This window comes from Plectropomus leopardus, chromosome 9 (genome assembly GCF_008729295.1).
Source record: "Plectropomus leopardus isolate mb chromosome 9, YSFRI_Pleo_2.0, whole genome shotgun sequence".
NCBI classification, from domain to species: Eukaryota; Metazoa; Chordata; class Actinopteri; order Perciformes; family Serranidae; genus Plectropomus; species Plectropomus leopardus.
In genome coordinates, this window is record NC_056471.1 from 4,926,475 (window position 1) to 4,951,883 (window position 25,409).

The 25,409-nt window shown below is 38.7% G+C and overlaps 1 protein-coding gene across 1 annotated transcript; it reads left to right on the top strand.

The window, feature by feature from the left end:
- Positions 1–25,409, top strand: fmr1 (FMRP translational regulator 1). The gene is made up of 15 exons (XM_042492764.1): positions 1–433; positions 5,731–5,783; positions 5,894–5,987; positions 6,607–6,678; positions 7,572–7,720; positions 7,999–8,092; positions 9,457–9,573; positions 9,788–9,958; positions 10,167–10,245; positions 10,370–10,497; positions 10,674–10,760; positions 11,815–12,052; positions 13,048–13,242; positions 14,239–14,318; positions 15,311–25,409. Exons 1-15 carry the CDS (start codon positions 383–385, stop codon positions 15,512–15,514), a joined length of 1,812 nt encoding a protein of 603 aa, XP_042348698.1. The 5' UTR covers positions 1–382; the 3' UTR covers positions 15,515–25,409.

Consider the following 25,409-nt stretch of genomic DNA (forward strand, 5'->3'; position numbering starts at 1 on the left):
AAGAACGCGGAGACGTCACATGGAGGGATGCAACCAGCAGTAGCTGCTTCACCACTAATCACACAACATTAACATAACTAGCTAGTGCAAGCTAACACAGCCTGCTACTTAACCCGCCTTTGATTTATCATACATCCGCAATTGAAAATCGGCGAGAAACAAACGCGAGATTCATAGACAAAACGGGGAGCAACATTACGGTCACACACATTTGTCGTGGCCTCTTCTCGCATTCAACTGGCAGGCTATTTCGGTTAGCTAGCGAAGCCAACGATAGCAAGCTCTGCCTTGGCTAGCGTCAGGCTAGCCAGCCAGCTAGCTAGCTAGCTACTAACGTCGCTAACGGTAGTTAGCTAGCTAGCGAGCTGTAGTAACTTGCGTCATGGATGAACTAGTCGTGGAAGTGAGGGGAACAAGTGGGGCTTTTTATAAGGTAAGTTGGTGACTTTTGTTACGCTTTGTCATATCAGTTACCACACCATGCACAAACGCGAGGCTCACTTACAAGAAATTGTCTTGCCGGACGAACGTTGGCGAGTAGATAGCAGCTTGTATGTCCGGGCCTCAGTGCTGCTGTCCAGCCTCCGCCGGGACGTGCAGCCTGAAAATCTGTAAACAAAGCTAACGCCAAGATGCTGCTGTAACCTCAATGCTGCTAGCTATTATGTTTTTATTCACTTGCAGTAACGTGGCTAAGCCAATGTAATTGTCACATGTCAAGTGATGGGTAGGGGTTGGTCGCAGAGGCACAAGTGTGAAATTCATAATTTGTTTGACAAAGTAACGTGAACAGCTAACTTAATTCAGCATAACAGCAGCAAATTTGGGTGTTGCTTTGCTTTGCCTGTATGTTTTCTCCACTGGGAAGGTAGCTTTTGTTTTATAACGACTTCTGAGATTTAGGGGTTATTCTGAAGAGTCAACAAGTAGGTCGGACAGGAATTTGGGGGGGTGCATTTGCGCCTTGATCATATTATAGCACAAGGAGTGTGCTAGGAGGCTGCCTTTTTCAAGGCAGGGGTTGAGAGTCGTGCTGGTGGATCAATGGGTAGATTTTAATATACAGGTGTTGATTTTATGATCAGTGTTGGAAGAAGTACAAAACACATCAGTTACAAGTGAAAGATACTAATTCTAATATTAAAAAATAATAGTGAAAAACGGTTTGGAATAGAATATACTTAAGTATCTAACGTGATTGTAACAAAACTAATTGTAAAACAAAATTTTGCTTTTGAAATGGTTAAAGAGGGCAAAAGGGGAGAAAATAGAAGAGCAGGAAAAAAGGAGAGAAAGAAAATTGTCATATTTTGTACAATCATGTGAATGTGACGTTAGTAACAGTAAGTGAAATGGCACCAGCTCTCATCCAATGTCCACTCCAAGTTCCAAAGTTGATTGCAGACCAAAATATAAATATATTAAAGATAAACAGTTGCTTCACTACTTTGGTTGGTTTTGGTGAGATAGTGAGTTTGAGAGATTGGTTAATTATTAGTTAGTGAGATTGAATTGTGAATGCTTGTAAGCATTGTCACGTTCCTAGAAGTACGAGCTCTGTTGCTGCCAAACTGATGTAAAGAATAATGGAATGAATGTGCAGTAAAACCATCAGAAGGCATTTTGAGTGTTGAGTTGGCCTGCAAACCATCCTGCCAACCTGCTCTGCACTGCACTGTAGCAGTGGCCATTGTAGACTCTCATGCTGCATTCAGTACCACCTGAATCATTTGGAAAGATGAAAGAAATCAAGAAAAGTTTATACTTTTGGATTTTTTTATTTTATTTTATTTTTTATTTTTTTGGCCACAAGACAAGTTGGAGGTTGCAACATCAGCAGTGGATGTACTTGTTTTAGTTGGGTGTGGCACTGGCCAGGCATAATTTTATAGATGCCAAGATGTGTTTTTGGCAAAGTTTGAATGCCATTTATAATCTGGCAGGTGTTACTTTAATTAGAAATGAATTATAGCTCTTGAAGGCATTTTTTTTTATTATAAGAGATTCAATAAAATGCACTGTTTTCATCATCACTTTGCCAACCGCTCAACCTTTGCTGCTTGCTGCTGTAGAGCTAGCTAGAGATTTAGTCTGAACTGCCATTTTGTTTTCAATACATTCTACAGTGTTTAAATTAAGTTTAAAAGGAGGGCTGTGATGTAGAGAAGCATTCACTAGCTTTAAGTCAGTCCCTGAGTTTATTAATTTCAATGTTAAATAATAAATTCTCTCTTGACTTAAGTTATAGTACGTATAATACAGTACATGTTGTCAACTTGATAGCTATCTTGGACTGTGATTAACCTTTAGGGATTGTTTGGCACATTTCATGCGCTTTTCATTCTTCATTTTTTGATAATTTTGGCTGTGTTTATTCATATGCCATACATTTTGGCCACACAGTGAATTTTTGTTTGATCTTAGATCTGTGTTAAAAAAAAATGTTACATTCATACTGTTAAGTGCAAAAAAATGCGCCATTGAAACCCATTCAGACTGTTATTTTTGATATCCACAGTCATCAAAACATAAAAACATGCATTCTATTATCCCTGGGTGTCATTTTGGGCTTTTGCCTTGGAGTTTGTAATTTTTAATATTTTCTGCCTGATTAGGTCATTTTTTTACTATATTTGTCATATGGAGAAAATACATGCTATTTCCACGAGGTGCACTGTTACAGTCAGTGTTGCTGCAAATCATTGACATATCCCAGGCTGTGATAATCAAAAAAAATCTAGTTTGCATGTAGTGTATTGAAAATGTTTTTTGTTTTGTTTTTTCAAAAATACAGTGGCATCATGACAAAAACCTGGCATTGAAAGGCTTAAAGTTCTGAAAATTAATGCATATATGATATATATGATTAGGACTGATGTTTGTTAAAAATTACACAATAAAAATAGAAAATATCATTAATATATAATATTTTTTAAAGCTTGATTTTGAAAAGGGCATTTTGTGCAGAGCGACAGAAGTGTGTGTGATATTAAAGCGGGCCCACAGGGTTAATGTCCCAATGAATAACATATAACTTGATGGAAACCGCTCTGTACTGAAATTTCATCAGTGTTTTTAGCTGTGACCTGCAGTGTAAGTAGGTCTGTGGGATACAGAGGTGTGTGTTTCTCTGTCAGCCTCTCTCGTTCTGTGCAGTAGTTCATTTGGCCAGAAAGTGGATGTGTGGGTCCAGGATGCTAATCCCAGAAGTGGTAAATTTGGCACATTTACAGGGTTTATTAGAGCCAAATAGGTTGAAGGTTGAAGAGTTTGTCGATGAACAGAAAAGTTTTGAACCTGAAAGCAGATTTTCTGAGTATTACTGTTTATTTGTGAGTGATTATAATAGTTCTGGTTGACCTAGACATTTTCCATTAAGTCGTACTGTCTTAGTGATGAAAAGGCTTTTAGTCATTTGTTGTTACCTGGAAAGTAACACAGTTTCCTCTTTGGCATCACAAGTAATACTCAAATTTTGCTTTTGTCTTCAATAAACAGAGGACTCATTGCTTCCTGATAGAATTTGAATATTTGTAGAGCTTTCAATACTAACTTTCTGGAGTATTGATATACCGATACCAGCTGGGCGGTCTTGCTTTCTCTTATTGTTAATGTTTACTGTAGTTATTTCTGTTTTATTTACTGCTACAAACCAAAAGGAGAAAAGTCTTCGCTGTCATGTTATAGCTTTCATATTTATATCTTGATTTAAATAAAAATATGTATGCCCTCGCTGTAAATTTTTCCCTGTGGTAAAGAAATGATATTAAAAATCTATATTTTATGAAGGTATCATTGAAGTAAGGCCTGGAACACTGCGTTTGTGAACAGCATGTGACAGCAACCTCGCCAAACTGCAGCGTGTTGCACGCTCGTGGTGTTCACTAGGGCTGGGTAAAAAAATCGATTCATCAATGCTTTGCAATATTTTTTTGCCAATTTAATAACGATTTATAAAATCCTGAAATCGTGGCGGCAGTGTGAGTGCCACCAGAGTGTGATTGACGTCTGTAGTTTATTCATTAAAGTAGCGACAGTGGCGCAAGGTAGCAGTTATTAAAATCAGCCCCGGCAACATTAAAAGCCAACGTTTGGATACACAAAGTCGATAGTAGTTACGTTGTGTGTGAGCCTCGTGAGTCAGTGTTCAAACACTGCAACAATACCTGTGAACTTTTCTGTACTTTAAGTGTATTTTTGTTTTAATTTTTATTCAATGAAGAATAATGTAATGGTAAAATAAGTTTTGATGTCAGTTTGTTTTAAATCAATACAGATAATACACGCTTTATTGAACGCATGTCTAAAGGTATTCTAATGAATTATCTGGGTATTTCTGACAGCAACACACATAACTGAATCGATATCGAAGCCACTGGATCAATATCAATTTGAATCGAATCGTGACCCAAAGAATCGAAATTGAATTGAATTCTGAGATTCGTGACAATATCCAGCCGTAGTGTTCGCAGTGGCAGCGATGTTGCTGCAACACTTGTGCCGGACTGCCTGCTGCTATGAGAGCTGTAGTTCCACTATTACAAGCAAATATTCCACTCTTTTATGAAGTCGTGTAAGCTCCTGCAATGTCAACGACACAGCCCTGCCAATGTTTCACTATAAAATGCCTTGTGTCAACAACTGATGGGATTCTGTCAACATATACTTTGAGAGAGTTTTTTTTGTTAACAGAAACAAAAAAGTTTGAGTAAAACATATATTTTTATTTCCTCATCTCTGTCACAGATAAAGACATTGAAACTGTAGTAAAAGGTGGCATAAAGTCAATATAATCTTCAAAACACCATTTTCACTGTCTAGTTTTGCTGACAACTGCGTGACACATCGGAAAAAACTGGCCAGCCACAGTTTGTCTAGATGGCAGCTGAGAAGCACCTGACCAGCGCTGCTCAGGTGGGCGGTGTGGCTGCTCTAACATGTTAACATGCGCTCAAGAAGAAAAAAAAGGTTCCACAATGCTCATGCAAGCAGTGTGTTCCAGGCGTAAGAAAATCCATTATTGTGACAATATTAGTGCCCAAATTTGTTTTGAAAAGAGCAGACTTTCACTTGAATTTGATATTTTCATCCAAGAAGAGTCCCCTGCTCTGAAAAGACATCCTCCCCACAATTTTACAGAAAATCCTAGTTTATTTATAGTTTGTTTCTGAAACAAGAAAAAAACGGATTATTTGTGAGAATCCCTGAAAACAATGCCAATAAAACCGATAAATTGTAAAAGTTTGTAGTGCTTCACAACTGCTGTTTTAAAATAAAATCCAACAAGCCACCCCTCTTAAGTCAATCTGGCAGTAACACCACACAGGGCGCCTAACGACCACACTGTACTATAGCACAGATCTCAAAGTCAAAAGTCAAGGAAGTTATAGTTTAAGTACAATAGAAAAGTTCTCTCTGAATCATCTGAGATTTTGGGAAGCTCTCCTTTTGGGAGTTTTTGCCTCATTTCATTCATTGCTAAAAGTTAGCTTGTCAGGCGAAAGCAACCCAGAGAGTAGACTCCCCGTCTCACTCTATTCCTTCTAGGCATTGCATGTCCTACTTGCAGTACTTGACACACATGGCAGTATATACAACCAGAGAGAGTCAGAGCCAGACCTGACTCAAGCCCAAAGAGAAGAGTTTGGGCTGTTGCTATGAGTTTTAGGCCAGGAATGGAAAACCCTGATTATTGTCACTTTCGTTATTTATCCTTTGTTATCCTTGTAGGCCTTTGTGAAGGATGTTCACGAAGGATCAGTCACTGTGGCATTTGAAAACAAGTGAGTAATATGCATACGCCACAAATTATACTGTAAGATTTTTTACCCTTTTTGCCAGTGATGAAGTTCACACTTATTTTTGTAAATGTGTATGTATCTGTGTGTTCCAGCTGGCAGCCGGAGCGTCAAATCCCATTCCAGGATGTGCGTTTTCCTCCTCCAACAGGGTTCTGCAAGGAGATCAATGAGAGCGATGAGGTGGAGGTGAGACTGATGCAGTACTCTCACAGAAGTTTCAGAACATCAACATCAGATGTGGAAAGCAGAGACAGTCCCGTTAGGAGAAATGCAGTAGAGTAAAATTCTCCACATTATTTAGGCACTCATTGTTTTTCATTTCAGTGATTTTCACAGAAAAACATTTGGAATTGGGAATAAAGAGTTAATGAACTTAGGGTTTTTTTTGTTGATTATATGGTTCCAGCCAAAAAAAGGCTGTCACTGTCTCCTCCTTTTTTTGTTTTTGTTAAATTACAATGAAAACATGTGGTTCTAAGGAAAAATGGTGGAATCATAAGAAAACAGACCATGTGTGTTGAGTATTTTGATGTTTTTCTACCTCAAAAATGGTCATAGAAAAAGCATGTATTCATTTCAAAATAATTATGTATGTCCTGATTCAATCTGAAAGATCAGTATAGGGGCCGATCAAGGGCTTTTTTTACTGATCTGATTTACGTGGCCTCTGAAGTCCTGGCCTCAGAGGTGCTAAAAGTCTCCTTTCAAAAAGGATTGAATTAGAAATAAGCTTGTTTCATTTAAACTATGCACTGAATTTTCGGATTTGCTTTTTATTTCTGTGTGTGTGTGTGTGTGTTGCCAGGTATATTCCAGGGCTAATGACAAGGAGCCATGTGGATGGTGGCTGGCCAAAGTTCGCATGGTCAAAGGAGAGGTAGGGCTCTTTCTAAGTCTGCGTCATAGTATCAGCCTATAACTTAGGGCTGGGTATCAAGATCAGCTAAATCAAAACAGCAGCAAGTAGCACTGTGACAACGTGAAAATACAAATAGATTTTAGGGATGACAACAATTAATCAACAGTTGGTTAAGAAATTAATGGAGCATGTGAAATTGAATAGATCACTAGGCCATGCTATTCTGTCAAAGTATATGCAATATAATAAATTTAATTTCTGATTTTAATTGCTTAATTTCTGATTTGATTTAATATTTTCATTTAATTTCTTCTTAAACCACATTTAAGAAAAATGACAAATAAATCTGCCTTGAACCTTATGTTTCTGTGAGCTTTGATTGAGGGAAAGAACCCATACCCATTTGGTGTTGTTTGATTCTGTTTACATGTTTTTGGTTTTTTTTAAAATAGCAATTAATAGACTAATTGATTGTTAATTTTTTACCAATATTCCAAAAGTGTGCATTCATAAAGAGCAGATCACCTTTTATAAATGTCTTTGAAAGTTCTTGAAGTGACTCAGTGTAGATGCTGTCATCAGGATCCAAATAACTTCTGAGCAAGCGATTGGAAGTTTAAATTTAGGCTAACCTGTCAGACATGTCTCAATGCTGTGAGCATTTTTTTCTCTCTTCTATTCCCCATTTTTTTTCTCTGCCCTGATTTCACACATTATCTCATCTGCTGTCTTTTTTGCCTCCAGCTCTCTTCCTCTGTCTCCTTTTCTCTTTGTTTTTTTTACCCTCATTCTTTCCAGAAAGTTTTAATTATGTTGTGGAAACTGATGTTCATATTGTATGTGCTGATACACAGTTGTTAGGCATATTTTTTTCCAACCCTGACATTATCCACGTCTCTCTGTGTCTCTAGTTTTACGTAATAGAGTACGCTGCGTGTGACGCTACATTAAATGAGATAGTGACGCTGGAGCGGTTACGGCCGGTCAACCCGAACAAGCCAGCCACCAAAACCACCTTCATCAAGATCAGACTAGATGTACCCGAGGATCTACGGCAGATGTAAGTTTGATGTGGTGCTTTTATACCCAGCAAATACACCTTAGGACATGTGACATAGCTTGTGGTGAGATTAATTCCAACAGGTTTTGTGCTCATTGACTTTTATTGACTCTACAAGCTGAAAGTGAAGCAAAGATGATGGGTGGGGGTGAGGGAGCAAAAACACCACGACATTTCAAAGTTTGCCATTTCAAGAGCATAATCAGTAATGATTACTGAATTATTTAGGGACATGAATTAAGATGACATGAATTATTTGTGTTCCTCTGTGTTGACAGGTGCTCCAAGGAATCGGCACACAAGGACTTTAAAAAGGCTGTCGGAGCATTCAGTGTCACCTACGACTCTGAGAAAAAGCAGCTGGTCATTTTGGTTAGTTGAAATATTTTTTATCTTGAAACTGTAATTAATAACTTAAAAAAAATACATTTTGTTGTAGTTGCTGAAACTATCACTATATCCTGACAGTAGTACATGAGACAAATAATTTGTGAAAAAAAAAAGCGTTCCTCTGTCTCATTGTAGTGATTCTAATGGCATTTGTTAAAGTCTACCACGGCTTTTGAAAAACAACCAAGTAGAGGTTAGGCCTCTAATTCAGCTTTCAGTAATGTCAGTCAACTAGGGAGTAACTTTTAATTTAAAAAAATCGACTTTTGTAATATTTTCTCAGTCTGTCACTATCCTGACAATAGTACATGAGACCAGAGCGGCCTCTAGCTCACAGGGTAGAGTGTGTGCCCCATATGCCCCAGGCTCCTGCAGCTTCCCAGGTTCCCAAGTCCAGCCTGTGGCCCTTTACTGCGTGTCGTTCCGCCTTCTCTGTTCCACCTTTCCTGTCTCTCTCAAACTATCCTATATAATAAAGAGAAAATACCCCATAAAAATAATCTTTAAAAAAAAAAAAAAGTACATGAGACAGCCGCTTTTACACTGCTTATTCAAGGCGGTAATATCACACTGTTGTGCTGCCTCGCCATTCTGTATGTAACATCTGATCGTGGAAACGGGGGGCAGAGTGGGCTCTCCTATGAGCCAGGACAAGAGGTAGTAACAACCCCAAAATAAGGTCACTGTAAAACGTAAAGCAGGAAAGACGTGACCTTGGGCCGCATGAGGGAAAGGTCGTGTCTGCTGTCATATAACTGAGACAGTAAATGACTGAGATTTACGTGTTATGCCTTTGTTATTGTTTATATTTTTAAATGAGAACGTTTACTCCAACAGCTGAACAGTACACTAAAATATGTTTCTGAAAACACTTGAGGTGAGAAAAAAGGCAATGCAGTAACAGAATCTTGATTCGTATTTGGTCAGCACTGCCTACTTTGACAGTTTGACTGCAGTTCATGAGCTAGGATTGACACCTGCTTTAGTGAGTTTTCAATCCCATTCAGGTGTGGTGGAATATTGTCAATGCCATTTGCAGTACTATGAGGAGAAACATGACTTTTTTCAAGGACTGTTTCATGTACTACTGTCAGGATACAGTGACCGATTGAGAAAATATGACCACATTTTTGTTTGTTTTTTTAAGTTACCAGTTGTAGCTTTAAGAACTTCAAGACAAAATTTGTCTGACCATTGTTTCAAGTACTTTTTATACACATAGTCTAAATCTTTACTGTCATTGATACAGTCTGATTGGGACACCCTGCAGTTTGACTTTAAACTATATCAATTAAAATTTCAAAGTCAGCAACTTTGTGTAAATAAACCTGTTAATGTTCTGGCAGTCTGTGAATGAGGTCACTACAAAGCGGGCCAATATGATGAGTGACATGCACTTCAGGAGCCTCCGCACCAAACTGTCACTCATTCTGAGGAACGAAGAGGCCAACAGACAACTGGAGGTAGATATTTACACACACTCACTCACACACACACATGCACTATAAAAATGAGGCTTAGGGACAACTGGAACTTCAAATATTTGTGTATAATTTGATCTTATTGCTTTTAAAAGTGAGAATAGCTTTATTACAGGATTCAGGATCAGTAATCACTTAACTCCTACTTATTCAGTTATAATGTTTTTGTTCATGTTTATTCTGTTTGTTTCTACAGAGTTCCAGACAGCTGGCGTCACGGTTTCATGAGCAGTTTGCGGTTCGGGATGATCTGATGGGTCTGGCCATCGGTACTCACGGGGCCAACATACAGCAAGCGCGTAAAGTTCCCGGAGTCACTAACATAGACCTGGACGAGGAGACCTGCACCTTTCACATATATGGAGAGGTAGGATGTCTGGATGTTACATAGATGAACTGACATCCATCTGGTGCCTGGATTTAATATACAGACCTGAGTGTGGAGATGTTTGCCTTTGGTCTGTAAAAACATGTTCCAAAGCTTCCTTTTAGTAATATTGTTATAATAAAGCTGATCTTGAGTGAGGTGAGGTAGAGATTTTTTTTTTTTGTTTTATGCTTGTTGTTTGTCTAAGGACCAGGATGCTGTCCGTATAGCAAGGAGTTTCCTGGAGTTCTCTGAAGACGTTATCAAAGTTCCCCGGAACTTAGTAGGTGAGAAAATCCATCGGCTGACAAATGAGGTTTTTCAATGCAATGGTTTGACTTTATTTAGGAAATAACTGTTTAACTTCAAAGCTCGAGCAGAGTGTGACTGATGATGTCTTTGCCTTTATAGGGAAGGTAATTGGCAAAAACGGCAAACTGATCCAGGAAGTGGTTGACAAGTCTGGCGTGGTTCGGGTTCGCATTGAGCCTGAGAATGACAAAAAGCCCACAGCAGCAGCAGCGGCAGCAGCAGACGAGGTCAGTGGGAAAGAAAAGATCAACAACTCTACCTACTTAACACAACAAACAGCTAACAGCGTCTTTTTGTTTTTTCAGCCATCATCCCCCTGAGTCATTGACCTCTGATTTGAGAATAGATCAGGTGCAAGACAAAAGAATTGAATTTGAACTTTCTCTCTGAACCTCTCTCACAGGGAATGGTGCCGTTTGTATTTGTGGGGACCAAGGAAAGCATCTCCAATGCTACAGTACTGCTGGACTATCACCTCAACTATCTTAAAGTATGTATAATCACCAGAAATAATAACATCTTTTATCAACAGTTTTCATTTTAGACCAATCTCTTTGTGTGTGATTTAACACGTCAATATTTTAAAGGTCCAGTGTGTAGGATTCAGGGGGATCTATTGGCAGAAATGGAATATTCATAGTTGTGTTTTCATTAATGAATAATTTACTGAAACAAAGAATAGTGCTTTCATGAGGTTACAATGAGCCGTGTAGAGCATTTATGTATAAAGAAGATCTCAGCACGGAGGCAGATTACAGCATTACCCATCCCACGAGGCTCTTGGTTACTCTAAACCTAGTTTAGATATAGTCTGTTGTACCAAAACTCTAAACTCTTTAAACTGTAATCCAGGGTTAACTTAAAACCTACAGCTGAGGAGGTTAACTTTGACAATGGCTGCCTTTTTGAGATGGATTGAGCAAAATAATGAAGTTCCTCAAAGTCATTTGAGAGACAGACTCAACCCACTTGACTTTTATGAAGATGAATATTTGATATCGGTTCACCAAGTAAACTGTTTTGTAGAATATACATTGTGTACATAAAAATACATTGTGTTGCTGAATCCCCTCCACAGCAGTACATTGCTTAGCTTCCGTGTCAGACTCCAGCCTGCTTCTCCAAAGTGGGTGCATGCGGACTGACATCTACTGTATATAATGAAGTGTCCATGGATAAGTATCCTAGAAAACCCCACTTCAAAAAATCCAAACTTTAACATGTAATTTCAATCCAGCATTGTCTATTTAATCTAAATCTTTTTTTAAACCTTTGAACCACTTATGTTCAGTGTTCAACTTCTGCAAGTTACTTAAACTAAACTACTGCTGCAGTTCAACCATTTTAATTTTATTTATATGAGATGAACAAAATTGTAATTGGGAAATTTTGACTACTGAATTTAAGATGATCAGCTGATGGTTTTACAAGAGATGAGTCCTCACTCCTTCCTCCCAGGATGCAACAGTCAGATTAAAACCAGGCTAATAGTCTGTGTGTAGACGTACTCAGTTTCACGTTTTCTTCATTCTTCGTGTCCGCAGGAGGTGGATCAGCTGCGTCTGGAGCGTCTTCAGATCGACGAGCAGCTGAGGCAGATAGGAGGGGGAGGTGGAGGAGGAGGGACGGGCCCCCGAACCCTTAAAGACAAAACCTACGTGTTCGATAACGGCATGGGGCTGGGGATGGGGAGAGGAGCAGGCGGAGGAGGAGGGAAGCCCTACGGAGGAGGGGGAGGAAGAGGCAGAGGGCGAAGAGGAGGAGGTGCAGCTTTTGCCTCAGGTATGAGAAAATCACTACACCTTGATAAAGAACAAGCAAATTCATTCAAATGTGTTTAACCCTTCAAAATCTGGACGGACATCAGTTTTCTTGTACATCGTTAAGTAGCCTTTTGCAAGTATTTAAACCTTTGAATCAGGTAGTCAAGTATCAAGTAGTCAGCAACTTAGGGTGAAATGTCCCGCAAATGGCAAAAAAATAAAAATTGAAGGGGAAAAGGAAATTACCTAAAACAAAAAAAAAGTTGTATTTATTTTTAAAGATTAAAAAAAAACTATATATAATTATTCTTTTAGGGTATTTAAAATTAGATAACAGAAAATATATTTATTATATAATATTTTTTATTCTATTTTAGCACCTTTTCAAGTCATTTCCTGTTTTTGTTCTGTTTTTGCTTTTTGTGTTTATTTATTTATTTATTTATTTCTATTTTCAGATAATTTTCTTGCAACATTTCACAAATTTCCTGCTGATTTTTGGAAAGAAATCAAGCCAATTTGCTCACATTTCAAAGGGTTAAATGAGTTATATTTATGTCTGGTTTTCAAGCACTGCACTTGCACACATGAAAGGTAAACTAAATGAGCTGAAGCTTTAATATAAAACACTCATCTCAAGTGTTTGGCAGTTGCAGTTTGCTCACAGTGTAAGTGTGTCTCATAGGTTTGGATGTTAAAGGCACAATGACTTAGCAAAGAGCTGATTCTCTGTTTTAGATTAAGGTTATTTTCAGCCATATTTGATGAAAGGTAATTACCTCAGTTTCTGTGCCCTGTGGCCCCATTTAAGGCTGAAGTAAGTGTTTCTGCTATTTCAATGGAAAGCACATGAAACATCCAGCTAGAATAAAGCTACAGCACTGAATGGAGAGTTTCTCCTCTTAGGCGGAGACTTTGTTCTAAAACAAAAAACACTTATTCAAACATTAATTCAACATTGTCCTTCTGCTGCAGTTTAAATGAGGTTTGGCTCGTGCACTTTGTCCCTCGCAGGCACCAACTCGGAGGCATCCAACGCTTCAGAGACAGAGTCAGACCACAGAGACGAGCTCAGCGATTGGTCGCTGGCCCCCACCGAGGAGCTGATGACGGGAGGCGGGACCCTGCCCAGACGGACAGATGGGAGGAAGAGAGCTGGCGGAGGGGGGCCGCGGGGACGAGGAGGAAGAGGAAGAGGAGGGTATAAAGGTAGGCAGTAATTATCATTGGCTGTCATTGATGTTTCTGAAGTGATTCTTTAGGATTGTCCTCAACAGAGAAGACGAGGGTCAGATATCGACAAAATGCTCGTCAGTGCTTGATAAACTTAAACGTCGTTTTTCTACCATTTAACTCTTTGAAACCTAAGCAAATTGGCTTGATTTCTTTCAAAAACATGGGAAGAAGGCAATGAGCAGCAAAAGAAGTGACCCAAAAATTAGCAAGAAATTAATAATTCTGTAACATAAACTTAGATGTGTAATTAAGATCATTATTTAGTTTTTCCCTTTTTTTTTCTTTTTCGGCATAGCTATACTTAGGCATAGCTATTTTAAAACTCCTTTCTTGCAATTTTTGGATCACTTCTTACCAATTTGCTCATTGACGTTTTCCCATGTTTCCAAAAGATGTCGCACCAATATGCTCATGTTTCAAAGGGTTAAATACTTGTGAAAGGCATCTGAAAGCAGCACAAGAAAAGCAATGTCACTCTAGGTATCAAAGGGTTAACTTAACTGGAGATGAAGATAATTTTGAAGATAACGAACGGAGATGATCTTTTTTTCTTTTTTGTTATTTAAAAAAAGACATAACTGAGAAATAAATGTTAAGTGACTTGAAAGATATAACAGTTTGAGATGCTTTTTATTAGTTTATAGGCAGAAGAATTGGAATGAATAATGAGATCCCTGCAGGCTCCCTTTGCTCGTAAATTCTCATTTTGAGTCTGCTGTTCAAGAAGATCCACATTTATATTGAAAAACTAATTTCCCCTGATGTGAAACCCAGTCCGTACGATGCTACCTGTGAGCGATCTGCTGCCTCAGACTGTCGGGGCTTTTGAAGGTTTTAAGCAGCATGACAGTGACAGGGAGTGTTTTGTTTTTATTTGCGGTTTGTTTCACCTTTTTATCATCCGCGAGGTGATGGGAACGAACATGACACCTTTAAGCTGAGACTCAGGATTTTTCTGTCATGGTTTAGGTGACGACATGCAGTGGAGTGAGCCGAGACCTCGTCATGTCAGAGACCCCAAGACAAGAGCGCAAGAGGACACTCTACAGGTGACATACACACATCCACCACTGAAATGATTCTTTCAGTTGTTAAAATCTTAACACTATCTAGGACACATCTCAACATTACTCTTAGCCGCCTGATTTTAAACTGAATCACAGCAGTGAATCAGGTATGGCAGTTTGAGGAGGAGGAAGGAAAAAAAATAACTGAATACAAATGAGAATTCAAAATAACATTTTAAAAGTTTCTAATCCACACAGCACAATGCCTAAGTAGGCATTAGCATGTTTCCTGTGCACCAGCAAGCACTCGAACTCATAACCTTAAGCCTCTTTCCCACTGCACAGAAAACCTGCTTACAGCTGCTAACATCTGGCTTTTTAATGCAGTGAGAATATGTACGATTGGCATTCACACCCATATCAAGTGACTCTGCAGTGGACACGGGTTTTAATTGCCTCCGGCTCCAATCAGCCTTGATAGGAACACAGCGCCCAGGTGATTGGGTAATTTCAGCTCCTTAACGGGCGCGATGCAACGATGCACCGCCACTAATTATCCTTAATCTTCACCTAAGCAGCACTGAAACATCGATCCAAAGTAGTCTGCACCGAGTGTCAACGACAGACTGAATATATAAGAGAGATGTATAAAGCTTCCACGGACCTCTGTTCCCACGGCTTTCCACTATTGTTAGGTTGCTCATTACCTTCTTTCCATGCTTTTGAAAGAAATCAAGCCAATTTGTTCAGTTTTCAAAGGGTTAACAGGGTTCAGTGAATAAAGGATGTAGACAGTGAAAGAGTAGTTTCAATTTTGCTACTCGAGTAGCGTGCCAAAGGGCTCACGAGGTTTTCAGCATCAGTGCAACACATGAATAATCAAAATACATGTGAGATGCAATACTATAATGACAGCTGAGTCAGTTTACACTCTATTTTCAATTCATCAGTGGTCAAGTATCTGATCATATTATGTCTCCATTCACAGCTGTGAGGTTTGGAACCACACTCTACTCACTTCTTTTCTTCCACAGATCCGTGTGGATGGTAACAACGAGCGTAGCGTGCAGCACTCCTCGGGCGGACGAGGAGGAGGAGGAGGGCCTTCCTCATCCCAGGGTGGCGTCAGCGCCGGCGGTGAGGGCCCGTCTCGCCATCACCACCAGAGACCCATCAGAGACCGAGGGATGAAGAAGGACAAACAGGACGCTCCTCCGCTGGTGAACGGAGTGTCGTAGACCCGCCACTGGAGGACCTTCTCACGTAGACACACACAGGCAACTCGTCATAAACCATCGTAGAGTCTCTCTCGCTTTTTTTCTTTCTGTCTTTGTCATGAATACACATATTCCATCAGCAAGGAAGAGTTTACCGTAGTGAAGTCATAGACCAGAGGCAATCTGGCACCTGCTGGTCGGCTCTGTTAAGCTCTTTGAGCAGACTGGTCTGGTTTGATCCTCTGTTCTTTTCTGGAGTGACAGATAAAAGAACATTTTTGGACAAAAGGAAAAGAAGAGGAGGGATTTGACTAAAGCTCATCTCTCACAGCGGCATAAACCCCAAACATGCTCCCCATCCCATCAAAGGCAAATAATTTGAGGGTTTCTTTTTTTTTTCCCACTGACTCATTTGGACTTTATCACACCAGAAAAAATGAAATCAAGGGAATTACTGGTTGACAAGGAAAAAGAGATGTTAAACCACTTCAGTCAGCAGGATGAAATATGAGTCCCCTCCCTCCTCCTGCTAAACCTAAAACATATTTTTACTGCAGGTGTTTATTGTAGAGACCTGATCGTGCACGGTTTTTGGGGGTCATTGTTTCCCCACAGGTTGAGAATTTATTTTGGTGTTCTAAAGTTCCAAAATTCAACACTTGGGTGTCAGCGGCAACACAACATTACATTTATAATATACTGTAACCATAGTGAGTAATTTAGCATCTTTCAGGTGCATCTCCAGAGAGACTTTTGAGCTCAGTTCAAACAAACAAACATCTTTTTCAAGTCTGTTTAGGAAACACACAGAGCTTTCAGGCTGAGAGGAGGTGTTTTGGGTTTTTTTTTTTTTTGGATAGTAATTTGAATCCTTCTCAGCATATTGATGTGTGAGAAAGTAAAACCTGGATTTGGGTCCACATTTTTGGGTGAAATGCAAACAGGTATGCATGGGAAACTAAATTGCCAACGATTATGTATCTCATGATTTAAGTCATCTGTATTTTGTTTCCTGTTGCCAAAATAATGTAAAATTCCCTCAGTCTTTTGGACCGTCAGACCAAGCATGAATTCGACGGCGTATTAGACATACCAATGGGGAAACATAAATCTGAGGCACTCCTAAGAGTCTTTACACGGGACAAAACAACATGCACTTATCCAAAATGAACAGACCAGGACACACGACTAGGCCAACAGTGACTTGGAATTCACATTAAATGCAAGACTTGAACAGTGCATAAGCACAACTGAAGCATTAAATCCATTCAAACCCCAACAACCATCTCTGCACTCAGAACCATCTGTCTGTTAAAGCGACCGGCTTAACTGTCTTCAGCGGGCTGACTAATATCAGAAATTTACTCTACGAAATCAGTCAGTGAAAGTCCAGTTTGTAGGATTTAGAGGGATAAATATGTAGAAATGGAATTAAATATTCATAACTTTCACTAGAACTAAGAATCGTGTTTTTGTTAGCTTAAAATTGGGGATGCAGGATATAGGATTTTTTTGCCAATATCCGATATGCTGAGATATAACAACTAAATTTACTGATAAACAATAGCGATGTCAACTGAATATGCACTTTTTAACCACCTAATTTTAGAGATCATCGAGTCTCTTCTGTAGTGGAATTGACATCAAATTATGCATACTCTTGTGGTGGCCCACAGGCAGATGGAGACTTAAAATACAGTGCTTTTCAATGTATGTAATATTCATTGTATGTAATTCTTAAACTTAGGGTTGGTTTTTTGTACATGTTCTCTATAAATCAAAAAAGCAATATATAGGTTTGTTATATCAGCAGAAATCAGCATGTTGTCCGATTCTGATGTTTAATTTTAAAGCCAGTATCTGCCGATACCGATTACATGTTGATATTATGGTGCATCCCTACTTAGAATGAGTCATTTATATCTTTATACGGAGTGGTCCTCTTCCACGAAGTCCACCATGTTATTTCTACAGTATCCCAAAAGAGACAAACCAAACACTGCCTCCAGACAAGGCCATTCACGTTTTCGCATCGTCCATCGTATTTCTACACATTTGACACAGGCGAAGTTTCAGTTGGCTGTAATCTGCAACCCCACCACTAGATGACACTAAATCCTACACACTGGACCTTTACATGGGCAGCATGAAAATTAAAGTATTAAATTAAAAAGTATTTCTTATTCATCAGTTCATTGGCTCTGGTTCCACACACATATTTTGTCTTTCCATGGTGATGCCAGAAAGCTCACAATGAGCATTACAGATACTGATCATTTGTACAGAACATATAAAAAGCAGTTTTGTGTGATTCTGTCAGCCGTCTGTGGGAACATCACTGCTCACAGGGCACCAGATGGGAAAAAATGACATAGGAGTCTTGGGATGATGTGTGTTTTGTGTGGATTGGCCTTGACACTTTGTGAAATCACACCAAAAACTTAGTAGCTACTGTAAATCTCAACACTGATATTTTAAATTTAGGACACAATGGCCAGAGACAAGTAAAACCTGTATATTCACAATACAAAAGAAAAAGTGGCTCAAGCCTTGACTAAATTATTCTCCCAATAGTCATTCATCTCATTGGTTAAAGAGCTGTCAGGATCCCACACCTGCACCTGACCAATGAGAGCCTTTTAACCTCTGCAGTGGGATATTTCACAGTGAGGGCTCAGGCTGTAAGATACACTTACTCTGGCTAATTCCACTCAAATGGAACAAAACATTCTTGGATGGACACCAGGGAAATTAGTACGGTTAACTTTTGCTTTCAGACAAACCTGATGAGGATCAAGACGGCTACATTGTGAATGTAGAACTCCCGTCGCCTGATCACATGAGCTCTTCTTTAATTTATAAAAACCTTTGTATTTAACCTTTTTTTTGTTTTGCAGTTAGGAAACCTGTTTGAAGTATTACTGTAAAAGAAACCTTTCGTTGAGTTATATCTTGACAAAATAAAAATTTGCTGTAAGTTTTATTCTTCCTGGTTTTCCAACTTATTCTGGGCCCATATTACATTTTTTATATTAATCTTATAGATTTTTGTTATTTCCTGATGGCTGCATTTTTTAAGTGGTAGGGAAGATGACGATGTCAAACTTCTAACCTTAAACGTACTTTATTAGATCAAGTTGTAATCTTTATTAAAATACAATTCCAGGTCTTGTTCTGCAACCATCCATGAAGGGTGCAATGCATTTTTTAATATGCATGATTTGAATTGTGCATTGCTCTGGTTTTTGCTTTTAAATAGCAGGACTGTGCATGTCACCTGAGAAAATAAAAGTAAAATCGAGGTTTAGTGAAACCACTCTAAGCCAGAGTATAAAATCAGGTTAGAGGTTTTCATCCACAAGTCCAGTCTGCCGCTAAAATTAGTGCCTTGGATGTATGCTTCTCCATTTCTGTGAATTTGATCCATGAAAAGCACCTGACTGCTCTGAACAGATCAAACTTTTTTTTATTCTGTATGTCTAAACCCACCGTAACACCCCTTCTGTCTGTTTTTTAGGACATAAATGTTTCTTGCATGGGTGATTCTCTGACCTTATATACATTTTTAAGTATGATTTTGGGGAGGCCCAATGGTGTACGATGTACAGATCCAGTCTTTGACTGTTCCAAAGTCCTCTGCCTCTGTGACACACCAACGCAGAGTCAAACAATAAGAGACGCTCATCACCTAATAGCTGAAAGTGACAGCACAGGTGTTCTGACATAAAAGGGACATCAGACAAAACATGTTGACTTCAAGCTCTTCATCTCAAGGTTCCAACCTCGTGTTTTATCATCATCATCACCATCAAAATATATAGAAAACACTTAAGGTGGCACAAAGGCCTTTGAAGATCATGTACACTCTCATTTGTCCCAAATTGCACCCTAGATTCAAACTGAGTGCAGTAACTTGGACGGGTTAGTGTAGAAAGTTCTTGTGGGTTTATTGAAGTGAGATTGATAATAGCATTAGTAAGAATTTTAAAAGAACTGTTGGGAAATGTGAGAAAGTCACTGTAAAACAAAAAGTAAAGCAAAAAAAATCTTGAAGTTTCTCTGTGCATACGTGGGCTTATTGTCTTTGCGTTAAAAAAAAAAAAAGGACTCTTAAGTATCCAGCACAATAATTGGACTAGTAGGACTAGGTTAAATCTACGCATTGAATCAATACAGGACTTGTTTAAGAGTAACCTTGTAAAGTTGGCCTTTAAATTTAACTTTCCTCTTTGTGGTGCTCTCAAAGGTTTATTTTGAAATTTTTGGAAATACACTTTTTCGTATTCTTGCAAAAAGTTAGATGAGAAGATTGAATCCAACGCACTGTTGGATTTTTTGCCAATATCCTCCATATAACTCATTGGCTGATACAGATATCAATACATCCACTTTTTTTCCCACCTAATGTTCATGATCATCAGGTCTCTTCTGTAATTGAATTAAGATCATACTTTGCATACTCAGATAAAGACGTAAAATACAATGCTTTTCAGTGTATGTAATATTCATTGATTGTGCAAAATAAGAAAAATACTTCAACTTAGGGCTGATGTTTCCTACATGTTCTCTTTGTCAATTAAAAAAAAAATTGGTGTTATCGGCAGAAATCAGCATGTTAGCAGATTCTGATATTTCATTTTAAAGCCATTATCTGCTGATACCAATGACGTGCCAATATTATTGTGTATTTCCAGATTGATACCACATTGTTTACACATAAAAATGAGAGTCGTATCGATCTTCTCATTGAATGTCTATGAGAAAGCGAATTTCCCCAAAATGTTGAACTATTCCTCTTAAAAAGCATGTTAGCTCATGGGCACAGCATATTACTTTACAAAACAAAAATCAACTTTTAACCAGACAGACACAAAAAAATACTAGACTTCAAAACAGTGAGTGTTCCCCATTTTCATCAGATGATGTGGTAGAAACAGTTATACATATTTATGCATAATGTACGCTGAATTATTGGCTAGAAAGCTGCAAATGCGCAGAGAAACCTCACCATATTTTATGTGACATGTGCCTTTCAATTGTGGCTAGTATCACAACCTAGACATGTAAATCAGGGATGATGAGACGTTCATAACGGACCAGATGTGTAAAGATGGCTACTTCCTGCCGTGGCATCATTGATTCACTGCGGGTCGTTGCTGGCAAAGCCGAGCATTTCTGAGCTTCCTTTAAACTCAAAGGGTGGGTGTTAATTGCACCAGGACACTACCTGCTTTAACCACCTGATCCTTTTAAAACACTCAAAGGGTGTTGTATCCTTGTACAGTCGATTAACATAAGCCCGTAGCTTCTGACCTGGTTCAACTGATCTGTGAAGTGGATTCAGTTACTTTTGTAGACCAATGCAGTTCAAGACCTTAAGTGGCTACTTTGGCTCAGTTCCAAAGTCAAAGGCCGCCATTTCTCCACACAAACCCCCTCTTAAAATTTTACCTCGAGATGCAAAATGATGTGATCCAGGGTAACTTAATTACCTGTCTCTCTTTTTTCTCTCGGAACGTAACTAATGAAGTAACCAAAAAGTTGTCAGAGGTTGAGCCAGGTCTTATCTTTTACCAGAGATCAGTGTACCTTTCTAGTCTTGCAATGCATGTACATCTTTATTATGGACGTTAGAGACTTTCAGTAGGTTCGGACACGTGTTTTAGAAAGGCAGTTTAGTTTTTGGGGTTTTTTTTATCAGTGTTACTTTGTCCCATTTCTCCTTGACCTGAGTTCAGTTGGAGTAGCCAGTGATGAGTTCTGACAACCATCAACTCAGTCAGTGACACATGGGGAACTTTTACCTTTTAGAAAATGTCACAAGAAACAGTTATGTAACATGAGTATTGAATCACGAAACAGGCTTTTTTTTTTAAAGTTCATCTTTTTCTTTTCTGAAAAGTATTATTGGTGTCCATTTCTCTCTCACAGATCTGTTAGGACCTTTGCTTTCACTTGCCGTTCATGCTGCAGCCATGTTGCGTTTTTACTCCGATAAGCATTCTCTGCAGTGCATCGACAAATGTCTCAAAAGTTAACCTCTATATTGTCAATAGAGCATCAACAGTATGGAGTTGCTTTGTATTGTTTAAAAAAAAAAGTGGTGGAAAAAAGAAGGGCGGGTGGCATACTGTATATAATGATGTCATTATTTGTCTGAGAAAAGATTTGTACTATTGTTTCAAATGTGCACTTATCCTGATATTTTCTTCTTTTTTTTTTTGCTGTTTAATATCAGTCAGATGCTAGAGCTCTTGATAATAAACTAAATGATGTGTGAAAAAAAATAGTATCCTCTATAGCAGGGTTGAGTCACACACAGCTGTCATTAATAATGAAATGTCCATAGTGCTGCAGAACTTAAAACGTAGTGTGACATTACTGACAGAGGAGGAGTTTGTTTTATATTTGACAAGGAAAATCCACCCTAAAACTAAATTCATGAATGAAAACTCACTAATTTTTGCATCGGGTTATGCACAGTAGTTTTTGTTTTTTTCCTAGTCAGGGTGCTGTGCAGTGTACTTTGGGGGACATTTCAGTCACCAGATTTTGCTGCGAAGTGAGTGCTCTTGACTTTTACACTGCTCTTTGATACAGTCTACAGTGGACATGCAGGCAGTGACACAGAGGAGTATAGAGGACGGTCCTGCTCAGAAGTGGTGAATTTACAGCTGACGACAGCTTAATACGACACAGCCTCTGGCTTTAATTTTTGCTATCTAGTGTCATAAAAAATGTTGTTACACATTTCCGATCCGATGTTACTACCGTTAGCTTTTACTATATTACATGAATGCCGCTGTCACACTGAACATCCAACGGAGCCCGTTCAAACTTTAAAATATTGTATGAAAACAAAACAAATCCTAATCATATTGAATAGCCAAATCCAATTTGACTGGCATTTAATTCTAAGTTGGGGACAGCCCAGAAAAATGCACTCAGCAGTTCACTTACTAACCTTCTCAAGCGCTTTCAAACACATCTCATGATCTGTCGTGAAATCTTTGGTCATGAAACACAACCCTATCACATGTTCTGTTCATAGGTGCATGGATGTATAAAGACAATTGGATACAGCTTTGGAGGCAAGGTAGCGTTCATTGTAGTAAGAGTTGCTCAATGGCGCATGAAGCCAAAAATTTTTGACGTCCCAGGTATAAAATTTCTCAGGTCTTCTGCATTGTTGGGCTCATAAAAGTAGCCAACTTTCAGTTTATCCCTTCACTAAATTGTTATTGGACTGAATGGATCAAATCCCAATAATGAAACGAGTCATTTTGGGTGGGCTCAAAAATGTATCCACTGATTACCATATTATATTATTCATAATTTGGGATATGAGGAAAATCTTACAGAGCCAGTTCATCACCTGACAGACCCAGAAGTTGTAATTTAACGGTTTGTCCACTATGTCAGATTGGCTTATAGCCTCCTGGGGGCTTGCTTAGGTCATGTAGAGGAAGATCATGTGGTACAGTTGAAAGCTCTAAAAAATAAGCTAGTAAGTGGACTTTGAGTCAACATGTTTTCTTTTAAGTTTCGGTTGGAAACTCATTCTCCTGGCACCCTGTTACACTCAGACACTAAAGTGGTATCCATTTTGACCTCTAACTCTGTATATTCTAAAGTAACAATTCTTTAAACATCAATAAGAAAGCATGTATTGGTCATTCCTCTTGCATGTAACACACTACAGCTTTGGGGAAGGTTAGCCTCTTACAGTAACTGAAGTAACTTAAGTGAATAATGTTTTATGGTGGATTTTCTCTTTAATTTTGGGGTACAAAGGTGTCTTGTACATTTGGTCATTCCCTGGACTTGTCATCTCTCATGTATAGAGACCCAGCTTGTTTTTTCCTTAAGTCATCACAGGTCTAGATAATGACAGACCTGTGATAATGACATTAACATTTTATTACTCTTTTTGACTAGTATAAAATTTTCATAAGGTTAAGCCAACGAGGTGCTGGTGGTGAGACTTGCGTCCCAAAAGCGGGTTCCTCTTGAATTGACAAAAAGAACCACATGCAAGTTTAAGCATTGGGAAGGTGTTACAGACCTTAGAGCTACTGCTGAGTCTACAGAGGTTCAACCCTCAACATCGGCTCTGTTGTGTCACACCAGAGACAATGAATTTCTTTGCATTTGTGGCTGCTTCAACCTGCTTGTTGGTGTATTTTATTGTGCCTCCAAACACCAGGTTTAGAGTGTATGCGAGACTTGTTTAACAGCTGGTTTTGAACCAACAGAAGCAGTTTAATGGATTTTTTCATGCTTTGGTTTGATTTTTATCGGGATTACTAACAAGCTGTAATGCTAGGACAAGACTTGTACAATAGTGGAAAATGTAAATTGAAAAAAGATAAGGGAGGAGTGTTGCATGCTGACCAGTTGGGGTCAATGAAGAACTGGTGCTAATGAAGCATTTCTACAATGGGGATTTTAATTGAGTCTCCTGTAACTGACTGGTTATGACATGATTATCAAATCCTGCTGTTTTCCAGAGGCCTGCCATGGAAACAACTAACATTAATATGATTATGGTAGAGATCATGACAGAAAAGTCAATGTAGCGTCTGTAGTCTGGTTTCTAGCTTTCTAAAAACATTGCAAATGTTATATGGAAAGTTGGCGAGGAAACATACACCGACAACACCATTTGGGATCCCAAATCAAAGTTTACGACAAGAAACAGCATGTGCACATTTAATTCCCAGGATTGTGCTGTGTACATTTTGACTCATCCTGACAATATAAGGTGTCATATGGGATACCCAATGGCACTATGAAGAACACTGCTGAGGACATCCACTTTTTGCAGGTGTACTGTTCTTCAGATGCTACTCAGTTGCACTATCTTGTGTTTGTTTTGGCATGATACTGTCCTTAAACACAGTCCTCTGTCTCCAGTACATTAGAACAGTAACATATAATTTGGTACCGATTAAGTGTAACAGCACTACCAAAACCATTCAATACTTTAAGGTGAATTTTGAATGAGCGATGCTTCTTTAAAATAATGATTCACTGTTAACTCACAGTCATATGTTTTGGCAGCTGTTCACATAATGAAAACTTTCATGTCAATTGACAATGATAGTTGTAGGATTGTTCACTGTTTTTCTTATGATATGTTTATTACTAAGGGTGTTTTCCAGCAAAATAAGGGATAGTAGGTTTTCTTGATATCTGGTTGTTGTGATTGTGTGCTGTTCTAATGTTCTGGTGAACAGAGTGTATCTTTTACCCATGATCCAGTGGGTTGCAGAAGGGGAATGCTAGTGATATGCATTTTGCTTGAATGTTGATCATTCTTAATCTGCCCCAAGGAATGCTCAAATTTGAACAAGGCATTTGACTGAATAGACCAATTTTTACTCTTTAAACAACAACACTGTGTTGTGTTTTTCTTGCTAATATGGTCAGATGGCCTAACTGTAGGTGCAACTTTGCCACCATCCTTGATTTTGACTTGATATCCCAGAAGATACTGTGTATGTCAAACATACAGCGATAATGCAGACAGCACAAGAATTTGAATTGGAGAGTCCCAATCCTTCTAAATGTAAGAGTCCCATGTGACCATTTTGCATCCCTTCCTCACTAAGCCTTTTGTCCAGTTGGGGTTGCAACATGAGCAGAATGTATATAACATTAACAAATACTAACTAGACACGTTGTGGGCTGTTTAACAGTATAGTGCCAGAAAGTGAAGACATGCAGAGAATCTGTAGATACTTAAACCAGGGTAGTCAAAAAAGCTGTAAACCTCGTGTGCACTTTTGGGCATTTTTTTTTCCTTTTGTACATACTACTAGCATTTAAGATGTTTGGGTTGACATGTCTGGTTATAGTGCAATATATTTTGTATGCAAGCAGTTTCAATAAATAAAGGTCGATCTTCCTCCGT

Excerpts from the sequence above, each read along its gene's own strand:
- fmr1 (XM_042492764.1), top strand. The coding sequence starts at position 383 with ATGGATGAACTAGTCGTGGAAGTGAGGGGAACAAGTGGGGCTTTTTAT. Across the intron at positions 9,959-10,166 it reads CCTTTCACATATATGGAGAG|GACCAGGATGCTGTCCGTAT; the intron begins GTAGGATGTCTG and ends TGTTTGTCTAAG. Across the intron at positions 13,243-14,238 it reads AGGAAGAGGAGGGTATAAAG|GTGACGACATGCAGTGGAGT; the intron begins GTAGGCAGTAAT and ends GTCATGGTTTAG.